Source organism: Strongylocentrotus purpuratus, unplaced genomic scaffold (assembly GCF_000002235.5).
Source record: "Strongylocentrotus purpuratus isolate Spur 01 unplaced genomic scaffold, Spur_5.0 spur5_scaffold_13, whole genome shotgun sequence".
Classification (NCBI taxonomy): Eukaryota; Metazoa; Echinodermata; class Echinoidea; order Camarodonta; family Strongylocentrotidae; genus Strongylocentrotus; species Strongylocentrotus purpuratus.
The window spans coordinates 25,877,658-25,889,854 of NW_022145598.1; the positions used below are offsets into that span (position 1 = coordinate 25,877,658).

The window sequence follows — 12,197 nt, forward strand, 5'->3', positions numbered from 1 at the left end:
TTTATAAAAATAAGAACACATGGGAATGACTACAAAATTTCATCGAATAAATTTATTTCACAATCTCATACAAAATATTTTATTGCATGTTATTCACACGAGTATTTTGTTTGGTAATTGTTTTAAAGGCTCAGAGCCGCAAGTATAGATATAAGCATTACTTATCATGATCACTATGAACTAAAAATGTAAAAGAGAAACTATGTTGGTCAACTACTTACCAATAATTATTTATGTGACGACAAGCAAAGTTGTTGTTTTTTCTTTCACTTTTTACGTAAATTGAACGCTTAATATATTCATGCATGGAAAACGCGCGAAAATGACAATTTCATGCATACAGGTGCAGTTAACAGAATCAAACTTTGTAGGCACTTATAGGCACTTATAGGCCTATAATTTCATCATAATTTCACTATTTTATACAAACAGAGCTATGTTTAATTAAACAAAAGGTAAATAAACATTTTGAAAGAACCGCCTTTGGGTCGCATATATTATTAATATCAATGAGCATGCCCTTAGATATTTAGTCTAACAAAACATTATCTCATAGGTCTTACCTGAAATAAGAACTATAGAGCCAATAAAATAATAACAAATCGGGAAGTAGTGCTCGAATAAAGATGGCGTCCTTTAACTTTGATAGATCGGCGAATTTGCCCCCCCCCTTCATTATCAATGCAGATACAATGTGACCAAATTTCATCATTTACATTTTACCCGAGTGTGTGATATCTTTACCTGTGACATGTTTACTTCTTGTAATTACCATGGGGGGGGGGGGGGGGGGGTGCCGAACATAATTATGAATACCAATATCTGAGATGTTTGCTGGTAATTTAAAGATGAAATAAATTGTAGAAAGATAAATATAATTTGTAGATAAATAGGATACTATAATAATATAGAAATTCTTGTTATCACTTAAAAGAAAATTAACTGTTAGCCATACTCCCTGTTAGATTAAACAAACAAAAACTATTTCACTCTTCGGGGAGTCATGCAAATGGCTATTTATTTTAGAGTGGTCTCAAACAAGAAAAGAGTGAATTTCACGACATAGTATTCTTACACACCGGGATACACTTCTGACTCATATCAATTTCATGGCAAAGTTAAGCGTTCACCCGTCCGTCCGGGTAAGAGGACACTTTTTTTTTTTTTTTTGGTCTCCAAGTTTGAAAATTTGAAATTTTGATCCGTTGGGGGGGGGGGGGGGGGTTTACACACATACAAATACCAAAGGGGGGTGTTACCCCCCCCCCCCCCCCCACCCCCTGTGTACGCGCCTGAGTGCTGGTATTTTCTACGTCGCGTTAACTGTCCAAATCGAGCAAAACTAATTCATATGCAGTAAGACACTGCATGCATGAGAAATCAGTAGGGTTCAGTCAGAGTCAATTATTCATTGCAGCGACTGTAAATGAGACTAGAAGTATAAGTAGTGATGAGCCATAAACAACATCTGTTTAAGAAAGAGATAGAAATAATAGATTAATTGAAATGCATTTTTTATCTTCAAAGGAATCTGGTTATAAATAAAGGTGAATACATTAAATTGCCGCAAGAAAATTCCACAATAATATTGATGGAACAACGAATCAAAGTGAGCCCCTCTACGGTGAACAAAATAGTATTTCTACACTGTAATAATAATGTCTAAACACTATACCAACACAATTAGGCCTACTCTTGTTACCATTCCCATGTCGTCATGCATACATAATAATAAACAAAAGAACTGTATCATCACTGGAGTCATCATGGGGGGGGGGGGGCTCCCAAAATAATAGGAGAACGAAATACGAGAGAACGAGACAAAAGAGTGATACTCGGGGGGGGGGGGGTTAGTATGTAGACCAACAATATTTTTCTCTGGGCTTTTAAACGAGCGGGGGCCGGGGGGGGGGGGGGAAGGGTGCCACCCATATACACCCCGAACCCCTTTTCCACATACGCTACCCCATATTGATCCCCTGTATATTGTATTAGAAAATAATTGTACTCACGTCCGCTACCGGTTGTAGGATCTGTTGTTGGACCCGACATATCACCTGCATAAATAAAAATGAAAAGTTGATAATGTTCCTATACACCCCAATTAAGTATGAAAAGGATATTGCTCGGAAGGTCGAATATCATTGAAACATTATGGCATTGATGGGAAATATGGATAGTCAAGCGCGGATCTAGGATTTCTCAGGGGGTAAGGCCCAAATTTGATATCAATTTTAAAAATTTAGTGTGCTGAAATTTGAAAATCATGCCGGCCGATATTTTTTTTTTTACTGAACACCTCTTCCCCCCACCCCCCTTCCCCTTTAACCAAAAAAAGGTAAATTTCTGGTCACAATTTTTTTTAAAGGGAAAGTCCACCCCCAAAATAAGTTTGTTTCGATAGAGGCAGAATAATAAGAAAATCAGGTTAGTGAAAGTTTGAGCAAATTCTGAATGAAAATAAGAAAGTTATGAATCATTGAAGTTGTGATCAATCAAATACAAATTGGCAACTCTGTGACTTATTATACGAGCTCTCCTTCATTTGCTTTGTGCATAATATTCCATAAAATCATGTTTTCTTCGTTATTGATGACGGAATATATATTTGTTCCTTGCAGGGGGAGTATAGAAACATATTTGCAATTATTATATTTAGGGTGCATGTATGGTTGAAATTTTTCTTGAGGGAAAATGGAAATTTTAGATTTTTTTAGTACTGAGCAAATGGAAGTTGAGCTCGCATGATACGTCATAGAGTTGCCAATTTGTGTTTGATTGATCACAACTTCAAAAATTCTAACTTCCTTATTTTTAATCGGAATTTGCTCAAACTTTCACTGACTTGTTTCTCTCATTTTTCTACTCCTATTAAAACTAACTTAATTTTAGGGTGGACTTCCCCTTTAAAAACTTTTTTTTCGCCGGGGGGAGGGGGGCCCGTCATTTTTTTTTTTTTGGGGGGGGGGGGGCGGGGCAGGGGGACCAATGCCCACTCACCCCCCCCCCTCCCCCACTGGATCCGCACCTAAAAACCATGACCATAACAAAAAAGTAGCTAGTGCTCTTCGTACTACCCCCCTGCAGGATTGGGCGATGCTACCATTCGTACCTGTGTCATCAGGTGGGGAGCCATAGGGCAGATTAGCTGAATAGACACCAGTCCAGTAGCGATCACTGCTTGGTCCTTGTACGATAGTAGCCCTAAAGGAAGATCAAGAAGAAAGAAGGAGAAGGAGAAGGAGAAGGAGAAGGAGAAGGAGAAGGAGAAGGAGAAGGAGAAGGAGAAGAAGAAGGAGAATGAGAATGAGGAGAAGGAGAAGGAGGAGGAGAAGAAGAAGAAAAAGAAGAAGAAGAAGAAGAAGAAGAAGAAGAAGAAGAAGAAGAAGAAGAAAAAGGAGGAGGAGGAACAGATGAAGGGGATATTGTCATTGAATCGATTTTGCTATTTTAATCAATAAAAAAACATGTAAATTTAATTATTTTGGTATTAATAACGGTGTAAGATGTATAAAGTTATATATTTATTTGAGACTTATAGAGACAGCGACTTTTTTTCTCATGTAATAATATTATATAACATTGATTGACTAACAAATTTGGTTAATTGATTGAAGTCTGAAAACTATGTCATCAAAGTTTGGGGTAAATGCATGTGGAGGTCTCAGGAAATTAGGCGCGTGGGGCATATCATTAATTCTTTCATTTTTTACTCGATATCAAAAGGTAATCTCAGACATTAAAACATATACAAGATTTGATTTTGCCCAGGAGGGTGGGGGGACGTGCTCCTAGTACTTCTTGGCCTGTCACTGTATTTTATACTTGGGGCGATTATTGTTGCAAGTACAGTACCTACCTAAAAGCTATCGTGCCTTTGTCGTCAGTTGGCGCTGTCCAAATTGCGGATTCGCTTGTTTTGGCAGCATTGGTCTTGTGTGACCAGGCGTTCTGTGAAGGATGCAAAAAAGCATTATTATCTGAGATAAATTAGAAAGTATTATTTCCTTGTGATTTTTTTAATAATATTTAACGAACCAGAAATCAATATTGCATTTTCTGTTAATACATGTCTAAAAATTATAAACTGTTCTAGAACAATGCATATTGTAAGCCTATTTGATTTATTTATAATTAAATAGAGTCACGTCAATTTTCAAATTTGTATGAGTGTCAAATGTAGTGTTATCGCCTCCATTTCTTTGTCTATTGATCGAAAATTTAAGTTCCGACGGGAGAAAGGGCACCATTTAGATAAGTTCAAGCCACATTTATTTTCTGACCAGGAGATAAAATGATCATCACAGGAACTGTTCCCTGATTTACTTTTGAAATAGGCCTACTGAAAGATTTATTGGGATTTTTCATTTCACCACAACCATCACTACAGACGGTGTCACACAGAGGCCGACCCATCTTGAATAAACCAGATTTTAGAAATCTAGTTTTTTCATTGAGTCGGTACGGAAGCGTTAAAGTGCCATTCTACTTGACGACATGACGAGATATTTCATCTTGTCAAGTCGACTTAATATCCATATCATGTCGACATGACGACATGAACTTTTTGTGAAGTTGACTTGGCAAGATAACTTATGTCGCCATGACGACATGAACTTTTTGTGAAGTCGACTTGGCAAGATAATTTATTTCGCCATGTCGACATTACTTTTTGGGTAGTCGACTTGGTAAGATAATATATGTCGCCATGACGACATGTATTTTTTTAGAAGTCGACTTGGTAAGATAACTTATGTCGCCATGACGACATGAACTTTTTGTGAAGTCGACTTGGCAAGATAATTTATTTCGCCATGTCGACTAATAAAAGTTGATAAGTCGACATAGTAGGTTAAATATCTTTTTATGTCGACATGATATGTATATTAAGTCGACTTGACAAGATGAAATATCTCGTCATGTCGTCAAGTAGAATGGCACTTTAACGCTTCCGTACCGACTCAATGAAAAAACTAGATTTCTAAAATCTGGTTTATTCAAGATGGGTCGGGATTTTTCTGTGTGACACCGCCTTGTAAGTACCACCTCCGAAAAAGGGTAATCCCCGGATTTTTGAGCGTGCGCAAGTTCACGTAAAGCGTCCCACTTTGTAACATTGTGACGTCACAATGCTACGCGCGGCATTGCTGCGAGCATTATACCCTTTCCACGCGTAACGTCACAATGGGGTTATGATTAAAATAAACAAAGGCATCACGTGAAAAAAATGGTAAATATTGTTATTGGATCGTCTCAAAACAATCTGCTTGCAATGTAACCCTTTTGGTTTGATCATGGCTTTTGTTGCCTCTTCGAATAAAATGAAATAAGAGTGGAAGGACTATGGAATCATACTTACGTCAGTGCCTCCGCCACAGTCAAGAGTCTTGCCAATGTTTGTATTGCCTGGTGTTATGGTGCCTACTGCAGTATTCGTATCGCTGCCAGAGTCCCGTCGTCGGGCTTGAACGAAGAACCCAACAAACCGTGCACCTGATATGGTCACTGCATGAAACATTAATAAGACAGGAAAATAAATGAATGTATATTCAATTGTCTCATCTTAGCGGCATATGTAAATGAGCATTTGTTGTTGTTAAGAGGGCTGGGAGAGGAGGTGCTCATACATTAATAATTGTTTCATTAACAAACAATGTTTCGGGTGTAATATCGTCGTTGAAATTGGAGTTATGTTAGATTTGGGCAGGGGTAAGGGCTATAGTATAGTTAGAAATAGTGTTTGGTCCAGGGTAGAGTTTTAAAAAAAATATTTAAAAAAACATCGGTTAGTGTGTGATTATTACTGCGGAGTAACTGTCGCCATAGCTGTGTGTTGGGGGCTAAATTACTTGAATGCTACCCCAATCAGCTGGCATCGCATACATGCATGTTTGATGAGCAGTGCTCACTAGAATCCCCCTTTTTTCATTATCTTCATTCGGCTATTTTTGGAATTGTCAATGTCTAATCATACGTTATTTCCGCCTAATATTAGGGACTTTTAGATTTGCGTGGACTGATACGTGTGACGTCCATTCAAGCCAGTGCATTAAAAGGACGTCGACCGTAGCAATCAACACTGTCTTCGTGCAAATCTATAAGTCCCTAGTAATAGACCTGTGTACTAACATATTTAAATTATCACCGGTACTGTTAGTATTGGCATGTTTTTTGATTTCCTCACATCTTCTCTAGATTACAGCTCTTCTTCTCTAGATAGTTTCCCTGTCTAGTAACATGAATAAAGAGCTGCGATGGATTCTGACTGATCCCAAGGCAATTAACCCTTCGCCTACTGGTTCCAGGTGGTCCATGTATTAAGCCTATGCGAATTAGAAAATTCAGTATTCAACGGATTAATCGGAAAGTTACAAGGGCCCATATCTCTAACTTAAAAACTCCTTTTACGGAGTTGCAATCGCAACGACTTGTAAGATGTCACCCCGGCATCTCTTCCCTCTTCCCTCTTCCCTAGACCCCCCCCCCCCCACAATATACACAAGTCATTACAAATGCGCTTGACCGCTGCATGGAGTTGAGGATAATCCTATCATAGATTCCAGCTGGGCATCAATTGAGACGAATTATCATCATAATAAACACCCAGCAATTGAATTATTCTGACAAACTCGATTTAGGAACCGCGCGACGGGGTACGCCGGAGCGACATTTAGCGAAACATTTATGCTGTCCAGTTCATACTTTCCTATCAAAGAATGTAGCTAGCATAACTTTCTCAGGCATGATGCGTGTGTTGGTTTTGTGTAGGCAGTGAGTCTTTAATTATACATTGAGTTGAATACGATCGCAAAGGATTTTGGAAATGTCAATATTTATTTATTTTATTTATTTATTTATTTATTTATTTATTTATTTATTTATTTATTAATTTTTTATTTTTTATTTATTTTTATTTATTTATTTTTATTTTTTTTTATTTATTTATTTATTTATTATTATTATTATTATTTTTTTTTTTTTTTGGGGGGGGGGGGTTAAACCAGACTGCTAGGGAAGCATGTGTATGCTTGTAAATAAGCAACATGGGGACCGACGGCTTTACGTCTTCTCCAAAGGACGTGGTAATGAGGATTTATGCCAAAGGGCACTACGGCACGTCGACTTGGTTTGAACCCGGAATTTCTCAGTTATTTCAAGTTCAAGTTCGTTTATTTACACTCATCATTAAAAATACAGAATATATACAATTAAATACGGAATAATCACACATAAAATATCATACATCCAACAGACAAAAAAAAAAAAAAAAATAACATAATGGGAGTGAAGCGAGGACCTAAAAAGGAGTATGGTCCTTATGCTAGAGCCCATCCCTCATAATATAATAATAAAAGGCAACTTAAATGTTGTACGATTGGAAGCATGACAAAAATGGGGGGAAACGGGGGGGGGGGGGGTAAAGAGCCTGGTGAGTTATAGGACGTAAGATTCAATTAAATACATTTTATATTTTCGTTTAAAAGTTTAAAGACTTTTGCAATTTTTTATATTTATTGGAATGGAATTCCAAATTTTTGGACCATCGAAAGATATTGACTTTTTCATTAAAGCTGTTTTAATTTGTGACCACTATTCTACCTCTTGGCCATTGCCCCTCGCAATTTATAAAATCTCACTGCCTACAACTCACTTCCTACAACACAAACACAAGAGCAATAAGGATCTGGAACCATCTGCCAGGCTCAGCAGTCAATGCAACAGGAATAACCAACTTCAAGGAGGCTGCCCTACCCTCCATCAGAATGATGCAAACCCCTGTTGGTTCTCACATCGTATAAGCTTACTAGCTTGGTTTTTACTTGCACTGGACTCAGTATATTTTACTGTAAATTGGCAATTGCTTTGTCCACACACCATTTCTGCACTTCCTGACACTCCTTGTAGTTACTCGCCTCACCTACCATCCCAGTATAGCTTCCTGAGTGAGCTGCCAGAGGGATTACCCAACCAAGTACCAAGTACGCATCATGTAGCCTTATGCGTCACCTATCATTGCCTATATTGAAATGTGAGAACATTACAACTACGTAATCCAAACATGATATTCTGAATACAGCGACAATACAATAGGGCATCGGAATTGAAATTTCATTTCTTGAAATTTCTTGTGTTCGAGGCTGTTTTTATTCTTTTATTCGCGTTAAAACGACAACGGATTTGAATATTACAGACATCAAGCACAGTGGTCAAGACATGTCGTTTTCTTCTTAAACTCTGATATCTAGTGAAAAACTGTAAATCACAACCCAACCATAATTATAACCATGCTTCTTTATGCTAATTAATAGGGGGTCGAGGTTATGTAGGAGAGAGAGAGGGAGGGAGGGAGAGAGAGAGAGAGAGAGAGAGAGAGGGGGGGGGGGCTGGCTCCAAGACTTTTTTCTGACTTGTTTTCGATTGGCCATTTTCGTAATGTAACCAAATTTAATGCATAGGTCTTTGTGAAGTGCCTCAATACATATTATTTCATTCACCTGAAAAGAATAATAGTATTTCACTAGAGAGAATCCGAACTGCATCATTAGTTGTTGCCAGGTTGGACAAACATTATGGCTTGGCCTACCTAGCAACACTTAATATATGCAGTTTGCATTCTGACTATTGAAATACTATTATTCTTATCAGGTGAATGAAATAACTTGTATTGAGGCACTTCACAAAGAACTATGCATTAAATTTGGTTCATTACGAGTATGGCCTATTACAAGATCGAGCTCGCGACCTTGATCTAATGGGATCGAACAAGCTAAACATTTCTTTACAATCGAAACCTCTCCCAGGAAGCCTAATATTCAATGCACTTTTCATGATCAGTGTCAAATATGACACAATTTCCGTTAAAGATAATGCTGACTCGACTCATATACCAGCATCCTTTTAACCAATTGCCTTTCGGAACCGGGTATTCCCTGTATTAAGCCTATGGGAATTAGAGGATTCAGTAGTCATCGAGTTAAACGGATAAGTTTCTAAATGATTGTTCTCAAGGTGTATCAGACCATATGGACCTAATAGGTCCATGATCAGACCATGGGCCTACTAAATGATCAGGCATGGATGACTATATCCATGTCTCTTCATGTCCATTGTCGTGAGGCTTATCAAAAATCGCTGTTTGAAACATAACAAAATTATGATTCGTGTATGTATTCCGGGAGCTGTACAATATATCCATAACAGGCTATAGCGTCCCTTTATTATGTAGTTATCATGAGGTTGTTGTGAAACTAAATCAGACCCATGAACTTTGTGTGGCTTTATTTTTGTGTCAAAAATTGGAGCAGAATTTCGCATATTGGGCCCTCATTGTAAATGTTTTTATGTTCCATTTCCTATCATGGCCTAAACTTGAGATATTACTTATGTTTCTCTCCAATGCAAACTCATTGAAATTTTGTACTAGAGGGGGGGGGGGGGAGAAAGAAGGAAAGGAAAAGAGAGAAGAAAGAAAGAAAGGAGGAAGAAAATATGAAGAAAGAAAGAAAAATATTTTAAGCGCCTTTTTTGGCGCTTGATGATTTAACTAATTAACTAATGGCGGAACTAGGATTATTCCGCAAGGGAAGGGGTCCAGCACAGTGCATGATCGAGGGAATCTCTGCTGGTCAAGGAAAAGGGGTTATTTTATTCAGGAGCTTAAGTTGTTACAGAGGGCTTAGGTCATTTCTAGGGGTACTAAATACATGTCATATTGGGTTCTGCTAAGGGTAGGGAGTTCTCGTGCCCCCTGGATCCGCCACTGCTAATATTTGATATAAGCAAATGCACCCACTGTGAGAAAATTGTCTATGAAAACACAGATACTAAGGCAACTGTCGTAGTGCTGAACAGTTGTTATGAAACACTTCCGACCAATAATTAGAACGTGAATTCCAAGATGCCATATGTGCGGCTTTGATGCGAAGAGCCGGCTGACTGCGTTCCGATGAATTATCTTGATCTAAGCTCTAGACTCTCACATAATGGTTTTGTCTTTGTTTTGTAATATTTGGTTATTTTAATTAATAAGGATAATACAAAGTAGCATTCGTTTAGAAGTGAGAAGAAGCTATAGGTAGCCAGGATTTATTCCCGTTCTTTTATTGATAATATACTCCTTTAATTCAAGACATTAACGCTGCTCTCTGTGGTTTAATCACTCTGTACAATGCGTCCCATAAGAACGAAACCGAGAAATATCGATGTTTTATCATAACTTAATCACAATTATAATCAATAAATTACACATATTTGTAAAGCTTAGATCCTCCTCTTTCATTGTTGCACCTCATCATATTTCACGCATGAGTGATTAAAAACAATTATGAAGAGAGGGTACCAAATAGTCATTTGGCGGGCGGTATCTGACTTTCAAAGAGAAAATCACATTTCTAGAAAGTTCATTTTCTGCTCTTTCATAATGACACCTCAATCAGGAAAATGAGCCAGGAATAACAAAATTCTGTTCGTTTAAATTCATGCTTGCATTTCCATAATTTGATTAAACGAATTCGTTTTCACTGGCTGCCTGCCGTAGCAACAAACAGAGTTGACAAAAGACTTAAATCCCTTTCGTTGACGATATCCATGCATCAAGTCTTTCGTCTTCTTTGTGCATGGCTAATCGTCAACGAAACGGAGTTAAGTCTATTGTCAACTCTGTTTGTTGCTACGGCAGGCAGCCAGTGGAAACGAATTCGTTTGATCAAATTATGGAAATAATGGAAGTAATGACAACCATTCAAGAATTTCCATTCATTTGTAATTATAGAGTTCTCGTGTCAGATACTTTGCTTGGAATTCGACCCCCCTTTTATAAACTTTTTTCCAGACTTTCTAGGAAATTGACGCCTATCTCTCTCTCTCTCTCTCTCTCTCCTTCATGGCGGTAAAATATGTTACTTCTACTAATAATGAATTAATAAAAACCAAGGAAAATGATTGAATAAGTGAAATTATTGTTAATTATCTTACCTTCGATATTTTCTCCGGCGGTATAGAAGGTTGTATTTGTCGTGATCGAGAAAGGGGTGGTTCCCGTCAGGGTACTGGCGCCATGGCCCGTAGGTACCATACTAATACAAGCCGAGAGCGGGGGACCGCCTGGGTACGCTTCCACCAGCATCTGCAATGCATTTAGCACCGCTACCACTAAAACAAACGGCGCCGCGTAAAGCATGATGATGTATAAGTGGCTGGAAACTTTGTTTTGAACGAGTAAAGTAGACGCTTAAAAGGGCAGATTCCTTCACAAGCGGCTCTAGCTGAAAGTGCTCTTCAAGCAGACCAAGAGAGTTCGCGAATAAGAGATACACACCACCCTGTCTTTACCACGAAGTATTCACGAAGGTTGCATGTGGCAGTCTTTTTTAATTTTGAGGATGCAGTCGTGATCGTCGTCGGCGAAGCTGAAAACACTGTTATGCAGACAAATTTAGGAAAGTATCCGTCATTTCCTAGAAAAAAACTTCAACTACAAGTATTGCAGAAAAGTCACAGCTTGTATTGTGGTGGATATATTTGAGCGTCATGAAAGGTCATGGGAGCACTGCAGATGTACCAATCATGTTCGAATAACGAATTTCCAAGCCACGAGTTCGGAGTTCCTGATGACAACAACTGTTCAAGTCATTACCAGACCTCTCGTCAGCTCTCAAAATGTCTACAACTTGCAGCGCCTATTCCAGTGCGTGCTACACAATTTTGCACGTGTTTTCAGTGTAAAAATTTGACAGGTTTCAAAGCAAGTTGACCCGGTCCGAGCTGAATAGGTGCGGTGCGTGCGTGCATTTACTTTCCTGGACGATTTCACTCCATCTCACGCGTGTGTCACTTAAAATATCGGTTTAACTTTAAGTCCTTTAGAAAAACACAGTTCTGACCAGAAAATGGCGGAGAGAGCTGCGGACAGGGACGGCTTGAACTGCAGATCGCCTTCTTCCTCCTTGTCCACTGATATATACAGTACACCTTGATAATCGTGCACCGGGTCGTGCACTGTCGTAAATAAACATACTTGTTGTTCACTCTGTGTACAGGAATGCGTGTATATGAGCACTCAAGCGTTCTTTTAATTCCTTTCTAACTCGATATAATAGCTGTTTGCTCGCTGTTTGTAGGGCTACAATGACCAACACAGAAAATCCGTCATTTCCGTCATTCTCTTTTAATCTAAATAGGCCATTTTCGTAATGCAA

General features: G+C 38.4%; 1 protein-coding gene across 1 annotated transcript; it reads right to left on the bottom strand.

Moving 5' to 3' along the window:
- Positions 1-1,267: 1,267 nt before the first annotated feature.
- LOC584069 (putative defense protein 3) lies at positions 1,268-12,103 on the bottom strand. The gene is made up of 6 exons (XM_030983249.1): positions 10,975-12,103; positions 5,360-5,505; positions 3,860-3,951; positions 3,113-3,204; positions 2,013-2,057; positions 1,268-1,468 (listed from the first exon to the last, which is right to left on the bottom strand). The coding sequence occupies exons 1-6, from the start codon at positions 11,177-11,179 to the stop codon at positions 1,401-1,403; spliced, it is 648 nt and encodes a 215-aa protein (XP_030839109.1). The 5' UTR covers positions 11,180-12,103; the 3' UTR covers positions 1,268-1,400.
- Positions 12,104-12,197: the final 94 nt, after the last annotated feature.